The sequence below is a fragment of the Salmo salar genome, chromosome 22 (assembly GCF_965601325.2).
Source record: "Salmo salar chromosome 22, fSalSal1, whole genome shotgun sequence".
In the NCBI taxonomy this organism is placed as follows: domain Eukaryota; kingdom Metazoa; phylum Chordata; class Actinopteri; order Salmoniformes; family Salmonidae; genus Salmo; species Salmo salar.
In genome coordinates, this window is record NC_138312.1 from 49912088 (window position 1) to 49930944 (window position 18857).

The following is an 18857-nucleotide window of genomic DNA, read 5'->3' on the forward strand; positions in this document are numbered from 1 at the left end:
ATCCAAACTGGTGTTCTAGCAGATTAGTAAGAATGTGTCACCCCGTGTTCAAAAATAGTCTTTTTTCCTTTATTCAGATTACAACCTCTTACTTTTGGTTATTTGAACATTTTATAATCTCCAAAATATAGCCATTTTTAAAACAAGCCATAGAAAGTTGGTTGAAATTTCAGTTTAATCCACCAGAAAAGACAGAAAAAAATATTACAACAAATATGGTTCAACTCAAATACTAAATTGTTAAAAAATATATATATTTTGGGAAACAATTATTTAAAAACGGTATAATCTTGGTAAATTATATCATAAAAATGACTGGTGAAGTTGTCACACATGGAAATGTTTGCTCTATCCAAAATTACAACCAACTAATTGCAGCATTTCTGCTAAAAGGGAAGACTGGAAGGGGGCGAAGAGAAGGGAACTGGTCTGTTGCCCCGCATTAAAGACAGAAACTGGCTAAAGAAAATTGTGATACATTAAAAAAAAGTATACCACTTTCATTTGAGGACCAAAAAAGTGACAGCTGTGCCATAAAGGTTGCAAAATAGTTGGGAATAGATTTTTTATGTACCTATTCCATGGCACATGGTTTATGAACTGTTACACAAAATGACGCTGAATTCAAAACTTAAGAGTTTTTCAATTTAAATGATTATACAAAATGCTTGCAACCCTTCAAATTATTGGATTCGGTTATTTCAGCCACACCCATGTATTAAATTGAGCACACAACCATGCAATCTTTCAATGTGGCACTGTCATAGGATGCCACCTTTCCAACAAGTCAGTTCATCAAATTTCTGCCCTGCTAGAGCCGGCCCAGTCAACTGTAAGTGCTGTCATTGTGAAGTGGAAACGTCTAGGAGCAACAACGGTTCAGTCGCGAAGTGGTAGGCCACACAAGCTCACAGAACGGTACCGCCGAGTGCTGAAGCGCGTAAAAATAGTTGGTCCTCAATTGCAACAATCACTACCGAGTTCCAAACTGCCTGTGGAAGCAACGTCAGCACAATAACTGTTCATCAGGAGCTTCATGACATGGCTGAGCAGCCGCACACAAGCCTAAGAACATCATGTGCAATGCCTAGCGTCACCTGGAGTGGTGTAAATCTCGCCGCCACTCTGGAGCAGTGGAAACGTGTTCTCTGGAGTGATGAATCATGCTTCACCATCTGGCAGTCCGACAGACTAATCTGGGTTTGGCAGAATCCAGGAGAATGCTACCTGCCCCAATGCATAGTGGCAACTGTAAAGTTTGGTGGAATAATTGTCTGGAGCTGTTTTTCATGTTTTGGGCTAGACCACTTCCAGTGAAGGGAAATCTTAATGCTACAGCATTCTAGATGATTCTGTGCATCCAACTTTGTGGCAAAAGTTTGGGGAAGGCCCTTTCCTGTTTCAGCATGACAATGCCCCCGTGAACAAAGCGAGGTCCATACAGAAACGGTTTGTCGAGATCGGTGTAGAAAAACTTGACTGGCCTGCACAGAGCCCTGACCTCAACCCCATCCAACACCTTTGAGTTGAATTGGAACTGCGAGCCAGGCCTAATCGCCATCAGTGCCCGACCTCACTAATGCTCGTTGCTGAATGGAAGCAAGTCCCCACAGCAATGTTCATACATCTAGTGGAAAGCCTTCCAAGAAGAGTGGAGGCTGTTATAGCAGCAAAAGGGGGGACAAACTCAACCTTAATGCCCATGATTTTGGAATGAGGTTTTCAATGAGCAGGTGTCCACATACTTTTGTTCATGTAGTGTATATGGGGGATACAACCATCCTAGCTCTGCAGATTTTGCTACGAAGAGACGGAATAATTAAATCACTTGTTTTGATACTGCTCATATGTAGCTTGTTTTTGGTTGCAGGTTCAGGAATGGCTGAATAATTACAACATTTACCTGGAGGTAACTATGCAAAATTTGAAAAAATAAATAAAAGATAACTAATGTAAAATATACTGTGTCTGTAAAATGTTTATAGTATGTATAAACTGGAAGTAGAAGCGTAAGTATTGTAGTCAATTCGTTTACTCCAATTAGGGGAGGGATGGTAGGGTTAGGGGGGAAAAATAAAGAAGGAAAATATATACACACAAAATATATATTTACCCCAAAAATATATGGGGGATTGGAAATGATGCGGATAATTAAATGGATAGAACCCACAATCTATCTGCAATATTAAAGCTGATCTACCCCCTAAAAAATATTGAATTAACTGGCCAGACTATGGCCTGTTTCTTTTGATTATTCATGTATTTTTCTGAGTTTGGCTGTCAAGACCCTGTGGTTCACTATGCGCCAAGTACTCTCTCATATTCACAGCTGATGCCCAGTTGCCATGGAGTGTGTTTCAGGGGGGAATTCACCCAACCCCATTCTGTCAGTGTCAGGCAGCAAAGACAATCCCCCCTTGCCACCCCCCATCACCCTCTAGAGCAGCTATGTCTGTTTCATGGGCTGAGGTAGGCTGAAAATGCTAAACTCGACAAGTTATTTACATTTGTCACCCAAACAAGTTTGTTTAAAGGATGTTACTTTTGTAGGCTATTTCATTTCAATCTACACTTGCTGCCAAATATGTAGCCTACTCTAATCTACATTTAAAAAAAAAAAACTGTTTTCAACTGGGGGTGGCAGGTAGCCTGGCGGGTAGGAGCATTGGGCCAGTAACCGAAAGGTTGCTGGATCCAATCCCCGAGCTGACAAGGTAAAAATCTGTCATCTGCCGCTCTGTTCCCCGGGCGTCGATTACGTGGATGTCAATTAAGACAGCCTCCCGCACCTCTCTGAATCAGAGAGGTTGGGTTAAATGTTGGAGACAGATTTCAATTGAATGCATTCAGCTGTACAACTGACTAGGTACAATTGAAGTTGGAAGTTTACATACACCTTAGCCAAATACATTTAAACTCAGTTTTTCACAATTCCTGACATTTCCCACATCCTAGTAAAAATGCCCCGTCTTAGGCCAGTTAGGATCACCACCTTAAGAATGTGAAATGTCAGAATAATAGTAGAGAGAATGATTTATTTCAACTTTTATTTCTTTCATCACATTCCCAGTGGGTCAGACATTTACATACACTCAATTAGTATTTGGTATCATTGCCTTTAAATTGTTTAACTTGGGTCAAACGTTTTGGGTAGCCTTCCACAAGCTTCCCACAATAAGTTGGGTGAATTTTGGCCCATTCCTGCTGACAGAGCTGGTGTAACTGAGTCAGGTTTGTAGGCCTCCTTGCTCGCACACGCTTTTTCAGTTCTGCCAACTATTTTTCTATAGGATTGAGATCAGGGCTTTGTGAAGGCCTCTCCAATACCTTGACTTTTAAGCCATTTTGCCACAACTTTGGAAGTATGCTTGGGGTCATTGTCCATTTGGAAGACCCATTTGCGACCAAGATTTAACTTCCTGACTAATGTATTGAGATGTTGCTTCAATATATCCACATAATGTTCCTACTCATGATGCCATCTATTTTGTGAAGCGCACCAGTCCCTCCTGCAGCAAAGCACCCCCACAACATGATGCTGCCACCCCCGTGCTTCACGGTTGAGATGGTGTTCTTCGGCTTGCAAGCCTCCCCCTTTTTCCTCCAAACATAACAATGGTCATTATGGCCAAACAGTTGTTTTTTTGTTTCATCAGACCAGAGGACATTTCTCCAAAAGTTACGATCTTTGTCCCCATGTGCAGTTGCAAACCGTAGTCTGGCTTTTTTTATGGCGGTTTTGGAGTATTGGCTTCTTCCTTGCTGAGCGGCCTTTCAGGTTATGTCAATATAGGACTCGTTTTACAGTGGATATAGATACTTTTGTACCTGTTTCCTCCAGCCTCTTCACAAGGTCCTTTGCTGTTGTTCTGGGATTGATTTGCACTTTTCGCACCAAAGTACGTTCATCTCTAGGAGACAGAACACGTCTCCTTCCTGAGCGGTATGACGGCTGCGTGATCCCATGGTTTTTATACTTGCGTGCTATTGTTTGTACAGATGAACGTGGTACCTTCAGGCGTTTGGAAATTGCTCCCAAGGATGAACCAGACTTGTGGAGGTCTACATTTTTTTTTCTGAGGTCTTGGCTGATTTCTTTTGATTTCCCCATGATGTCAAGCAAAGAGGCACTGAGTTTGAAGGTAGGCCTTGAAATACATCCACAGGTACACCTCCAATTGACTCAAATTATGTCAATTAGCCTATCAGAAGCTTCTAAGACATAACATCATTTTCTGGAATTTTCCAAGCTGTTTAAAAGGCACAGTCAACTTAGTGTATGTAAACTTCTGACCCACTGGAATTGTGATACAGTGAATTATAAGTGAAATAATCTGTCTGTAAACAATTGTTGGAAAAATGACTTGTGTCATGCACAAAGTAGATGTCCTAACCGACTTGCCAAAACTATAGTTTGTTAACAAGAAATTTGTGGAGTGGTTGAAAAACTATTTTTAATGACTCTAACCTAAGTGTATGTAAACTTCCGACTTCAACTGTATTTCCCTTTCAGTGTTTGAAGAGACGTCATGAATTAATGGGATTGTATTGAAAATCAACGTTTAGCCTGTGATTTAAAATCTAACTGGAAAAATATAGCTGTAAATAATGGAAGCAATGCTATATATATATATATATATATATATATATAAGTTATCATTATTTACTGCTCTATTTTTCCAGTTAGACGTTGGTTAAATCACAATCATAGGCTAAACATTCATTTTAAATACAATCCCATTTGTCTTGTTTATTTTTTATAAGTAGGCCTAAGTAACAACTAAATAAGGACTAAGGTGCACCAAGCTCAGTGCTCCAACAGGCTTTAAGACAACTAGGCTGTATAGGGCCTACTTGTGTTTACCAGGTCAAACACTATGAATCAAGGCATTGGTTAGGACTCAATCTCGATTCCGGTGGTCTTCTTGGACATGCAAAGTTTCACTGTGAAAATAAGTGAAGAAGTGCGCACGGCACTCCTGACCTGAATAAAATGTGAGCACCCACTCCTTCCTCTCACACACCCCGTCTAACGGATTTGAATGTGACAGGAACATGGACGGTGGCGTATTAATATCCATAACCTATCCATGTGATATGTGAGTTCGCCCGTTGGAGCTCTCTCGAAGCCACTCGGAATAAATCCCGTTATGCTGTTCTACCCCCACGCAGCTCTACACCCACTGTTAATGCAAATTCCTTGCAAGCGTCCGAGTTTTGCACAGAGATACAAAGACACTTATAGAGCTAAAATGTTTTGAAATTACGACTATTAGCCAACAGATGTTTGAGAATAGTTGAAGTACTAATTACCTGCAAAAGATAGATTCACAAACATCTCCATGCCAAATAAGATATAGGCTGCAGCACTGCACTCATTCCCGTCGATAGTCTATCATCCTTCAACATTATCAACAGCGTATATATAATAGGTTTTATTCAATAATGACTATTGGATACGTTGTGATTATACTGGTCTTACCTGCACGAGACTGTAATTTCGATTTTCGTCGCAGGTACTGTGGAGTTGAGCGGGTCGAAATCCCCAATTGTGGCCATGGTCAGGCTTTAGATCAGTTCCTCTTCAATGTGAACTTCTCAGCGATGTTCAGCCACTACTCTTGGCCGATATTTTTGTTTGAAAAGATCTTCCCTTCACCTGGAAAAAAGAGACAAAGCCACCAAATAGCTGCGTTTGTTGACAAACGTCTTCAGAGTTGAGCGCGAGGTGCATACCTGTAGGTGAGGCAGGTTGGGCAGCGCTCGAGACATTCCATGCATGGTGTGGTGGTGGAGGAGCGCCACAGAACGGAGTGCGCGTCACAGGAAAGCGCTCGGGACATTCCATGCATGGTGTGGTGGTGGAGGAGCGCCACAGAACGGAGTGCGCGTCACAGGAAAGCGCTCGGGACATTCCATGCATGGTGTGGTGGTGGAGGAGCGCCACAGAACGGAGTGCGCGTCACAGGAAAGCGCTCGGGACATTCCATGCATGGTGTGGTGGTGGAGGAGCGCCACAGAACGGAGTGAGCGTCACAGGAAAGCGCTCGGGACATTCCATGCATGGTGTGGTGGTGGAGGAGCGCCACAGAACGGAGTGCGCGTCACTGGAAAGCGCTGACGGGTCCTTCGCTCCATATTTCTGTTTATCCATCGGCAGGTGGAGGCAGAGACTTTCAGAAGTTGTTGGCAGCAGAATGTTGGATTTCAAGTTAATGCGGCATTAAAGTGTGTGCTCTATGAAGCTCAACTGTGCATTTGTTTTCTTTTTAAAGAAGATAGTAAATAGGGGTGTGTGTGGATAGGAAGTGATAAGTAAATGTATTTTACTTCACTATAGGTCACCAGTGGAGCTTCCCAGTTCAGAACAGTTAGGACAGAAATGGAGGGGGGGGGGGGGGGGGGGGGTGGACCACCATAGAAAATGTTTAAATAATAAACATTGAAAAAGTGTTGGCTTGCCACAGGCTGATGTCACCAAATGATCAGAACCATATAATTAGATATAATTCATTATATCATTCCTTATAGACTAATCATAATGAATTATATGATCTCTGTGATTAAAACACTGAGTTTGCAGAGAATGTGAAAATCAGAACAGGCAGCAGAGCCAATCTATAGCCAGTGGCCTGTTTCTCTGCACATCTTTTAAAGTCTAAAACATAGGACCAATGATTCAGGGTAGAAATGATTGTACATACAAACAAACCTTTGTTTCTTCTTTATTCATAATTACCACCTGCAGATCAATTCACCTTTCTCAATGTAGCCTCACTGGCGACAATTAAAGAGCAATTTAAAAACTAACAAACATGATAAAAGAAAAACATGTCAATCTATTGAAAAAGACATAACTCAAATGAGTGTGCAATGAAGCATTTCAGTAAAATCAAGAGGGGTACAAAAAAATAAATCATACTAAAAGTACTATATTCAACTAGTTTTAATTAGTTGGGGAAATGACATGCAAAAACATGGATGAGTTGAACAATGCTTGAGGTGCTTGTGTAATTCTAAAAGTGCCCAGTGTGAAGTGAGTGGTATGTATCAACTGTAAATGATCTAGGGGCTCTAGGGCTGGCGGGCTGCCTATAACCACCAACAGGGACCTATAGGAATAGAACCAAGTGCCACCAATGTATCCTACCATGGACATACTCAATATCTCTGGTATGATAAATCATATCAGAGTTGAGGATGTGATGGTAGTAAAATAATTAAATTAATAAAAAATAAACAGTAAACATCTCTCAAATTCAGGTGGGAGGAAGGACCAATGGCACAATGGTTTCCTTTGATTTTAAAGGATTGGACAAGTGAAAGCAACCAGGTAAGCTTCCAATGAAGTCCGGGTTTGGACGGTGTAGGCCGTCAATGTAAATACGAATTTGTTCTTAACTGACTTTCCTAGTTAAATAAAGGTTCAATAAAAAATAAAAAAAAACTACTGTTGGAAGATTGAATGAGACAGAGAATGGACAATTGAAGTATACCCAGAAGTACAATATTGCATCAGTCCGCACACTGGTTGACAAGTGAGAGTACTCTAGAAAAGGTAACATCTGCACCAATATCCTGAAATCTTAACACTACCCCCTTAACAGCTCTATGTCATACCGATTGACAGAAAGATCTCATCCCAACAGACTTTACAGAATACTCTTCATTATGATAAATTGCCATTGACAAATGTGATTGAACAAAGACTGAACAAATATTAATCATTTTGCATTCAAGTGATTGATAGAGGGGAAAAGCCACTAGATTGCAGTTTGCGGTTCCACTGACCGAAACTACTTATGCGCTTTAAATCATAGTAGCTAGCGGGTATTTGTTTCGTTGTGGATTCTGAAAAAGTATTTTTTTAAACAACTCAAGCCGTATAAGAATCTCTTCCAGTGCTCCAGGTGAAAAGGCACAACAAAAGGTCCTGAGGTACAGTACTGTACAGCAGCCGTCAAAACCATTTGGCATCGCAATCAAGCTAAACAAATCCCAGTAAATGCTGCCTAATGCCGCACTCACGTCTTGTCGGAAACTCGGTACCTTCGAGTAAAAATGACTGTAAATAATTTGCGTAGAGCTTCATACTGGTTAATTCTGATACTTCAAGTGGAAAACCCAAGTATCATCTTTCTACAACGAATCAGCAAGTTGTACATTTCAGAGTCTACGACATGACGTGAACGAGGCATTAAACTATTATATCTGAACGCAATGACGCCACAACACTGCCATTGGACCACATAATCGCTACCGGCCTAATGGTCGCTTTCCAGGCCGAATACATTGCAGTAATGCTGCAACTCATAGTTGCGTGCCACGTCATCGATTTAGCAGTCGGGCATCAGATTTTCTTAATCATATGACGTGGTTAGATATATTAAACACATATCCAGTCGTGATGTGAACTGGCAGGCAACAGCAACGTAGTCGGCCTGTAACGGGCCAAAGTCTCATCTTCCTGATCTGAAAGGCGTGTTTCGGGTCTCAAAGAGGAACTGAGAACATGGAGAGGATAGACAGGGAGAGATCACTGTTCAGTGGCAGCGAACTGATCCAGTCCACTGGCTCATGCAGCAATAAGAGAGCTTTTACTAAGCCATTAATAAAGCGTTCAAGTGCTATAAGTTATCGGAATCTTCTAGTTCCGAGTTGGACATTTCAATTGAAAGACCCTCCAAGTCGCAATTACAAGTGGGAAACTGAGTTGAGACGTTTCACCACGGACTAAGCTTTTACCTTTTCAACCAAAAGATAGCAACAAATCAATTTTTTGACTATTACAACCTTGTCAATATGGTTAATGTAGCTAGTCTGACAATATTGTCAATGTTAAGCAAGCTAGCTGACTTTATTATTAACAATGTTAGGGCCTCTTTATAGTACACTACTTTGAGGACAAACTAGGTCCAGAAGAGATACTTGTGTAGTGTAACGAGACAGATCTAGATTCAAAACTTTTAAAGAGATGTCTCCCACACTACCTCCGGGGGCTTAAGTCACAGAGAGGTCATGTTCCAGGCTGACTACATTGCAGTCATGCTGCTCGCATTGACCAGTGGTTCTGTGCCATGTCTTCGACTGCACAGTCAGGTTTCAGATCGCTAGATCTGATGCAGTAAGTTGATATGTTTAACACCTATCCAGGTTTTGCGAGCCGACTGCAATGTAGTCGGTCTGGAACGCAGCCACAAAGTACATAAAACGATAAAGGCTGATAGCAGGGTGGCTCGGAGCCATCATGTCGCACAACTGTGAGAAATAAAGTTGAGAGATGAAGTGACTGAGCATAGGAATAGCTGTCAGAAGTGGCCTCAAATCTAAACCTTGTGAAGGACTTTTAAAGAACTTTCAACGCAGCCAACTAATAGGTCTGGCTTCTGGTATGTGGTCTGAAGCCCAGGTAATGATGGTGTAACCTGGATCTGTCCATGCCACAAGCGTAGGAGTCAGCATGACAGCACAAACAGGTCTGGGACCAGTCTAATGATGGTGTGTATGTGCACATAGACATACTGAAGACCGTGTGAAAATGTTTTGTATGGCGACAACGCAACATTTCTTTGTTTAAATGTCTGCACATAAGTGACTTAACAGACCTAAAAAGTCAAATGATTAAAAACGAGTAACCAATTCAAAAATAGGCTGATAGGATTCAACATATTAAATTCTACAGAATTAAGCTACATCCAGCTTGATATGACTTTTCTATGCCAAATTTGGTTCTAAAAAGAAACAGCATGTTTCTATTGCCCTGACACACTTAGCTAGTGCTGTTTGTATGACAACCACAGTACTCACTACAATTATATATTTAACGCTTCCTTCTGATTCAACACTGAATAGCAGCTTCTGATTCAACACTGAATAGCAGATTTTTTGAGTGTTCGGCCACTAAAGAGAAGTCTGGCGTCCTCGATTTAGGACGGATCGGCACGTTAAATCCAAAATAATTACTTTAAAATCATAAAAGATAACTCCACATAATATGCTTTGAATCCTCTGCATGTAACAAGTCAATGTTACTCTGACCACACTCATAGCACCGAATCCCTAAGAAAAATGCTCCATATGTTAAAGTACAATTGTCATCTCTCTTATTGATAGTGTGACTGACATTGTCATCCCCCGAGACACTCCCTGAATCGACAAAAAATGTGTGGCAAACAAAAAAGGAATAACTCCAGAGAGAAAGTTGGAAATGCATGAATAAAAAAAAATATATTTTTAAAAGAGAAATTAAAGAACAAAATAAACCCAGGGTATGTAACGTTCGATATGTGTATATATATAAAAAAAATGAACTAAAAACATGTTTAATCCAACAAATATAAAAGGACGCTTCAACCCCTGAATAGAGTAGAGAAGTTTGGCACTTTTTATTTTTATTACAGTCCATACGAGATGTATCTTCCCCCGATGGAGATGAATGCGGATTGTGGACCGCAATTCAATAGGACGGGATTTAGTGGGAGGGGGGGGGGGGGGGGGTCAGGGCCCATATTCACAAAGAGCCTCACGGTAGGAGCACCGGAAAACAAATTAAAATGTATGCATTCACTACTGTAAGTTGCTCTGGATAAGAGCGTCTGCTAAATGACTCAATGTAAATGTAGGAGTGCTGATCTAGAGTCAGGCCTTCCTGTCCATATGATCTAACAGGAAAAACTGATCCTAGTTCAGCATTCCTACTCTGAGACACTTTATGAATACAATGATTATGGGCGCAGAGTTCACATTTGGGGTGGGGAGACCTGACCCTAGATCAGACGATGCTGTTGGTGCCCCGGAGGCCCACGCCACGGGCAAACTGCTCCAGGAGGCCTGAGATGGCGCCGGAGGGGCTGGGCGCGCTGGACTTGAGGCCCACGGTGGAGCTGTAGGCAGCCAGGAACACCTCCCTCACCGTCTCCAGACGAGCCTGACGCTCCGAGGGCGACGGGCAACTGGGAGAGCGAGACAGGGAGGATAGAGAGGGAGAGAAGAGAGGGGCAGGGGGGTAGAGAGAGAAGGGACAGGCGTGAGAGAGAAGGGGGAGAGAGGGAGAGAGAAGGGGGGGTGGAGAGGAGAGTGAATTTAAGGAAGAGGAGATGAGGAGAGAGAAAAATAGCAGGAAATGGGCGAGAGAGGGGCACAAGAAGACAGGAATAAGAAGAGAAGCGAGAACCCATCTTTTAGTTCTGAAAGAGGGACACAGTGTACATGGAAATTCACAATCAGAGAGCGCATGCTGTCTGGCTGGCTGTCTCTCCTCGTCCCTCTCTCTCTCCCCTCGTTCTCCCTTCAAATCAAGATGGATAGATGTTATTTGTCTATGCCGCCTGCGAGCGTTGTTCGGGACACTCAATTTATCAGCCAGATCAAGTTGAAATGGAAATGTGTCCCCCCTTTGGAAAGAGAAGGAGTCTGGAAAACGAAGAGACAGACGGAAAATAAACTCCCTCCCTCTTCCCTTCCAGTTGTACTTATTCCTCCGGGACGAAGAATGATGAGGAAAAAAACGTTCAGTTCCCTTGTCTGAAAAGTACACGAGCACACTGCTCAGACTATCAGTGTGCACAGTGTTTATGGAGACTGTCTAAACAGTCTGCTGAACACTGTTGTGCATGTGTACACACACACACTCTCTGCCCAACACGCTCTTTTTGTGCTTTGTCACTTAAACACACACCAACACACCCTATCCAACCCTGCAGGTGTGTGCCACAGACACAAACACCCCTCACTGAGCCCTGTACCTCTGCCTCCTCTCTCACATAGGAACGGAACAGGTACAGGAGGAGGTGAATAAATAAGGAAGAAAGGGAGGGACGAGAAGAGGTGAGAGAGAGAGAGAGAGAGAGAGAGAGAGAGAGAGAGAGAGAGAGAGAAGAGTGCTATTCAGGAGAGTTAGAGGTGTGCATGGCTGCATTCCAATTCTCTAGCATTCTGCTGAAGTGTACACTCCCCCTCGTGGATTTAAAAGGAATGGACTGGTGTGAGGAATATGGTGGAAACTCCCTTCAGCTATGCACCAATCCAATGCTTTTAAACATACCGGGGGAAGTGAGCGACTGCACACACTGTCGGGAGAAGGGGTGAGAATCGGAACGTGATCTGAGGGTGCGTCCCAAAGGGCACCCTATTCCCTATAAAGTGCACTACTTTAGACCCTATTCCCTATATAGTGCACTACTTTAGACCTGAGCCCTAACCCTGGCAATATAGGGGATCGGTGCCATTTGGGGACGCAGCCCGTAGACTCACATGCGTCCACTGGGCCCCTCGTCCTGGAAGATAAAGGGGAGGGGAAAGTCGTTGGTGGCGGTGGGGATTGGCAGGAACTGTCCGCGGTCGTGGATGGAGCCGCAGCCCGACACAATCTGCCAGCTGCCGTAGTCCGCGGAGAGGGAGGAGCCTGAGCGGGCGTACTCTGCCGCCAGCCTGGCCACAGTAGAAAGAGGAGAGGTGGGGAGAGAAGGGAGAAGGAGGGAGGGGAGAGAGGGGGGGGGGGGGGGAGAGTAGAGAGTGGGGGGGCATGAGGAGAGAGTAGAGACAGGAGGATGGGGAGAGAGGGAGTGGTGAGAGGGAGAAGAAGAAGGAGGGGGAGGAGAAACAAAGAGAGTGGAAGTAAAAGGCAACGTGAAAGAGAGAGGGAGGGAAAAATAAGGAAATGAAATGGGAAGAGAGGAGAGAGTGTCCAGGGGTCATGGGCAAGTTGCGAGGGTCTCAGTTAAAGGGCAATGAGCTGTGGAGGTCAGTGGTGGGTGTCATGGCTCAGGGTTGTGACCTCCGTGGCAAAGGTTAATGGTCAAATGCAACTCTAGCTTTGCTTTAAAGAACAACACTCAATTAAATTCAACCCAATAGAATGTTATTTATCCCCTCAAGGATTAACAAGGCAAGTCAACATGCATAGAAAAACGTCGCATGGACATTACACATACTGAATACACTAATGTTAGTGGAATAATTGGAGATTGAGTCAAATACCAAAACACACACCTTCCATTTTCATGCAAATTGAACATGACCAAGGAGCTTGAGTAAGAGGAGCTGCACTAATACACCGGTGAGACACACGTAAGTATCCAGATCTCCTCTTTACAAAGCAGGGTATTATTCAGCAGCACTGAGAGATCAACTGCCACACATGCACTACTGAAGAGCTAGAATACAGGTCTGCTCTGTCTCTCCATTAGAAAACACTGCCTCACCACAATGTCTCATGGACATGTGTGCCTCGACCCTGAGCGTCTGGCCTGGGACAACCCCCCTTTTCCCTCTGCAGATCGTCATACACTTGACTTAGATTTTAAAATGTAACATGCAGTTATTCATTCACCTTTCATGCAGTTGCAGTCAATCCATTTACAAAGACAGGCAGACAGCCAGCCAGACAGGTAGCTAAAACATGGCATCCCTCTCATCATTGTGGTTGGAGCCCATAAACTGACGGACTGTGCTTGGTCTAGCAATTAACGCTGTCTGAAGCACATACAGTTGAAGTCGGAAGTTTACATACACTTAGGTTGGAGTCATTAAAAATAGTTTTTCAACCACTCCACAAATTTCTTGTTAACAAACTAGAGTTTTGGCAAGTCGGTTAGGACATCTACTTTGTGCATGACAAGTAATTTTTCCAACAATTGTTTACAGACAGATTATTTAACTTTTAATTCACTGTATCACAATTCCAGTGGGTCAGAAGTTTACATACACTAAGTTGACTGTGCCTTTAAACAGCTTGGAAAATTCCAGAAAATGATGTCATGGCTTTAGAAGCTTCTGATAAGCTAATTGACCTCAATTGCGTCAATTGGAGGTGTACCTGTGGATGTATTTCAAGGCCTACCTTCAAACTCAGTGCCTCTTTGCTTGACATCATGGGAAAATCAATAGAAATCAGCCAAGACCTCAGAAAAAATATTGTAGACCTCCACAAGTCTGGTTCATCCTTGGGAGCAATTTCCAAACGCCTGAAGGTACCATGTTCATCTGTACAAACAATAGTATGCAAGTATAAACACCATGGGACCACGCAGCCGTCATACCACTCAGGAAGGAGATGCGTTCTGTCTCCTAGAGATGAACGTACTTTGGTGAGAAGAGTGCAAATCAATCCCAGAACATCAGCAAAGGACCTTGTGAAGAGGCTGGAGGAAGCAGGTACAAAAGTATCTACATCCACAGTAAAACGAGTCCTATATCGACACAACCTGAAAGGCCGCCCAGCAAGGAAGAAGCCACTGCTCCAAAACCGCCATAAAAAAAAGCTAGACTACGATTTGCAACTGCACATGGGGACAAAGATCGTACCTTTTGGAGAAATGTCCTCTGGTCTGATGAAACAGAAATAGAACTGTTTGGTCATAATGACCATCGTTATGTTTGGAGGAAAAAGGGGGAGGCTTGCAAGCCGAAGAACACCATCCCAACCGTGAAGCACGGGTGTGGCAGCATCATGTCGTGGGGGTGCTTTGGTTCAGGAGGGACTGGTGCAATTCACAAAATAGATGGCATCATGAGGAAAGAAAATTAAGTGGACATATTTAAGCAACATCTCAAGACATCAGTCAGGAAGTTAAAGCCTGGTCGCAAATGGGTTTTCCAAATGGACAATGACCCCAACCATACTTCCAAAGTTGTGGCAAAATGGCTTAAGGGCAACAAAGTCAAGGTATTGGAGTGGCCATCACAAAGCCCTGACCTTAATCCCATAGAACTTAAAAAGTGTGCGCGAGCAAGGAGGCCTACAAACCTGACTCAGTTACACCAGCTCTGTCAGGAGGAATGGGCCAAAACTCACCCAACTTATTGTGGGAAGCTTGTGGAAAGCTACCCAAAACGTTTGACCCAAGTTAAACAATTTAAATGCAATGCTACCAAATACACTCAAATAGTATGCAAACGTCTGACCCACTGGGAATGTGATGAAAGAAATAAAAGCGGAAATAAATCACTTCTATTATTCTGACATTTCACATTCTTAAAATAAAGTGGTGATCCTAACTGACATAAGACAGGGAATTTTTACTAGGATTAAAATGTCAGGAATTGTGAAAAACTGAGTTTAAATGTATTTGGCTAAGGTGTATGTAAACTTCAGACTCCAACTGTATAAAACAGAATCCCGGCCCCATGCTGCACCTCTATTTCTGTTTCCACACTCATTTCATACCATCACCTTCTGAATAGACTGAAAATAAATCTTTAAAAAAAAAATAATAATAATAATAATAATAATACGACTGACTTCTAAGTGAAGGCTTACCTTCTCCCGGGCACAGACATAGGACTGCTGCCGGCGCGCGTGAAACCCGGCTCTGATTGGTTGGAGGAGGAAGAGCTGGAGGACTTGGCTTCTTGACTGAGGGGGTGGGCCAGCCGCTCCTGCAGGGGGTTGGGCCGGTTCCACAGCACCGTCTGTGGGGACGAGTTCTGTCCCTTCCTCCTGGGAGGCCATAAAAAAGGAGCGTTAGGTTTGACGTTATCTTACCCTTCATTTGGTATTACTTTTAGGCAAGTTGGCTGAGAACACATTCTCTCCATAGAAGTTACAACCATACTGGACTTGGATGAATTCGATGGAAGGAAGACTTGTCAACATGACACGTCATGTTGGAAGGCAGACACAAAGCGTCTGCTAACTAAATGATTTTATTAAGATAATTATTTTTATACTAACGTTTCGGGTCACACCAATAGACAGACGGAGAGGGGGAGGAGAACTCACCAGCTGGAGGCTGCCAGGGGCTGGCCGGAAAACAGGTCCACGGCATCGTTGGTGAGGTAGGTGGCTCCGCCTACGTCCTCCGTGATCAGTGAGAAGTCACTGCTCAGACTGGTCACGCTGCCCCGGTCCCTGGACTCTGCACCAATCACACGGGAGACACGGGTTTAGCGGATAGGCCATCAGACCAATCACAGAGGAGAGACTAGTTGTTGGGGAGGTACTAATTAAAAACACACTGGAAGTTGCCAATTGTGCCATTTTGGCAGGAATGTTGTCTGTATGTTGGTTCATGTATACGTTTGATATTGAATAATTTTGTGTCTCATGAAACCACAAGAATTCTTAGTCAAACAATACATGCCTTTTGCCAGAGATATGGACAATAGTTCTGTCGTTTTAGGGGATCCAATTTGGCTCAGGGAATCACAACATGACATCTAATGGTCAGAGACGTCATAGTAGGTGACAGCTTGTAGTCAAACCCAGCCTCAATAGTTTACATGGAGGCAAACAGGTCTGTGAACGCAAGAGTCGATATCAACAAACATAATCATTATGAAATGAGGTGGGTGGAAGCTGCGTTCACAAACTGGACATCTGGTGAATTGTTGCCAGTAGCTGTAAATGCAGCTCCGTTCAAAACTCTGTGTATCATCTCGAGGGGACAAGACATAAAAGCTCATCATGTTAAATCAGAACTGTAGCACAGTGGGAATTCATACCATGGCTTTTCTAAAGTTTCTTCACAATAGCACCACTGTACAAACCTCTATCCTCATGTAACATATAATAATGAACTATCTAAAGTTCTCATTATTATGGCATACCATCCTCATTAGCAGCGATACTAATTATCCTACCACACGTCTTGTGCTCCTTATAGGACACATCACTGCACTCTATACTGCTCTGTAAACTGGTAATCTCTGTATACCCGTCGCAAGACCCATTGGTTGAAGCTTATTTATTCCCTACATTTTTAGGCCTCACTTCCCCCTATCTGAGATATCTACTGCAGCCCTCATCCTCCACATACAACACCCGTTCTGCCAGTCACATTCTGTTAAAGGTCCGCAAAGCACACACATCCCTGGGTCGCTCCTCTTTTCAGTTCGCTGCAGCTAGAGACTGGAACGAGCTGCAACACTCAAACTGGACAGTTTGGCTGCTTTGCGTGATGTATTGTTGTCTCTACCTTCTTTCCCTTTGCGCCATGTTTTATGCTGCAACCATGTTGTGTTGCTGCCACGCTGTGGTGTCATGTGTTGCTGCCTTGCTATGTTGTTGTCTTAGGTCTCTTTTTATGTAGTGTTCTCTCTTGTTGTGGTGTGTTTTGTCCTATATATTTTATTTTTTAAATCCCAGCCACTGTCCCCGCAGGAGGCCTTTTGCCTTTTGGTAGGCCATCATTGTAAATAAGAATTTGCCTAGTTAAATAAAATAAAAAGTAAAAAAGAAAACATGTTTAATGAGCCACAGACTACCAAGTACATGTAGGTACTGTGATGTCATAAAATATTCTGTAAGGGATAATCAACGAGGGGCTATAAGTTCTATGGAACATAATGCCTGACGTGGAAGGAGTGTGCTACGACGCAATAGCGGAGAGCGTGAATTATCTCCCTATAATGCACAGCAATATTCAATGGCTATGAATATCATTTTTACATGTTCTATATTTGAGCTGCTTTTGAAAGCAAAAGATGATTTTAAAATATTATTGCCATTGTTTAATTAGATTTTCATCGCATGCTAAGAGGACTGATGGTTTGGATAGCTAAGCTAGGAAGTCAGTCAGTTTGGTTACCAAGGCAACTACTGTAGCTATCTAGTAAACTTGCTAGCTACTTCAGTGCATTTCTAGTGACAAATGTGTTTAAATTAGAGTCATTGCATAAGCGGGATAATCAACTTGGGGCTCTATGTGTTCTCTGGAAAATACTGCAACTCTGTGGAAGGTTAGTCGTGGCACACACCTTTCACATCATGTATTATTTTCCATAGAATACATAGGTCCTTGTTGATTATCCCTTTCATATAACAGGGATTTTCTGCCATTGAAATCCTTGCGCGGGTCGCCTAACCGTTTTTTCAGGTCTCCTAAGTCCAAACTGTAAAACTAAATTATAATATGGTATGGAAAAATGTTTTCGGTGTCAAATGTAATGATTAAAACCAGATATAAAATACATAGAAAAGATAATGGACCTATATATTTATAGTATATTTTTTATAGTATAATCTTTGAGAACTAACAATCACCAAAATAAAAGTTAGACACTCAGGGAGAATTGAAAATTCCCCAAAACAATTAATTTAGCAGTATATATTTTGTTATTATGTTTGAGCAAAATAACACAGGATTAGCCATGGCAAATGCATAAAATTGCATGAAATAAGCTTTAAAAATGCTAAACAATGGGCCCAACACCTAAGCCCCCTTTTGATCCAGAAAATAAACTGTTGCAAATCGAGAGCTTGGGACTACAAGGTTCAATCTGCAAAAATATGATTGAGATAACTGGCTTTTAAGTTCCGAACCCTCATTGGTTTGAATGGTGTCAGCAATTTTTTTTCTAACAACATAAATTGTGGTATTTAGAGTACTACATGGCTAGAGAACATTGAACAGAACAAGGCTATGTCAATAACTAAATTTTGGCAAAAACGCTGATAGAACCTTAGTCCAAAGCTCTCGAAATGTCTCCAGGGAAACAACTTACTCAACTGGCAGAGGTCGTCCACTGTGAAATCAGTGTCTTTGAAATGAGAGTTTTTCCTTCTGTGGAAACTGGAGAGAAAAAGGCATGCTGAAACAATACACACACACAGAGACAGAGAGAGAGGAGAGAAAAAGTGAAAGAGAGAGCGAGCGAGCGATCAAAGAACACAGAGAGGAGGGGGAAAAAAACTAAAACAAAAAATCTGTTTTGTCACAGTGGGAATCCGACCATGAAATAATAGCATTATTGCCCTGAGTGGCTGTACACTTACAACTCTCCTGCTGAAACATTTAAAAGAGTGGCTTCAGGCATTGTACACTGAGTGTACAGACTGAATGACAATGTATGCGTCCCCGAAATGGCACCCTATTCCCTATATAGTGCACCACTTTTGACCAGGGCCAATAGTGCTT

General features: G+C 42.6%; 2 protein-coding genes across 3 annotated transcripts in view; both read right to left on the reverse strand.

Moving 5' to 3' along the window:
- Window positions 1-6189, reverse strand: part of LOC106583634 (copine-9) — a 137483-nt gene extending 131294 nt beyond the window's left edge. Inside the window, exon 1 of the mRNA XM_014168038.3 lies at window positions 5483-6189. Within this exon, the coding sequence (XP_014023513.3) occupies window positions 5483-5559 (77 nt within the window). The 5' untranslated portion in view covers window positions 5560-6189. The remainder of the gene's footprint in view (window positions 1-5482) is intronic.
- Window positions 6190-6712: 523 nt separating this feature from the next.
- Window positions 6713-18857, reverse strand: part of LOC106583633 (phosphatidylinositol-3,5-bisphosphate 3-phosphatase MTMR14) — a 38719-nt gene continuing 26574 nt past the window's right edge. The window contains exons 15-19 of one of the 2 annotated variants that reach the window (XM_014168034.3): window positions 18445-18512; window positions 15722-15857; window positions 15260-15439; window positions 12253-12429; window positions 6713-10952 (exon numbers count right to left, since the gene is read on the reverse strand). In XM_014168034.3, the coding sequence (XP_014023509.3) occupies window positions 10772-10952; window positions 12253-12429; window positions 15260-15439; window positions 15722-15857; window positions 18445-18512 (742 nt within the window). In that variant the 3' untranslated portion in view covers window positions 6713-10771. The remainder of the gene's footprint in view (window positions 10953-12252; window positions 12430-15259; window positions 15440-15721; window positions 15858-18444; window positions 18513-18857) is intronic. The other variant, XM_014168035.3, reaches the window with a different exon arrangement.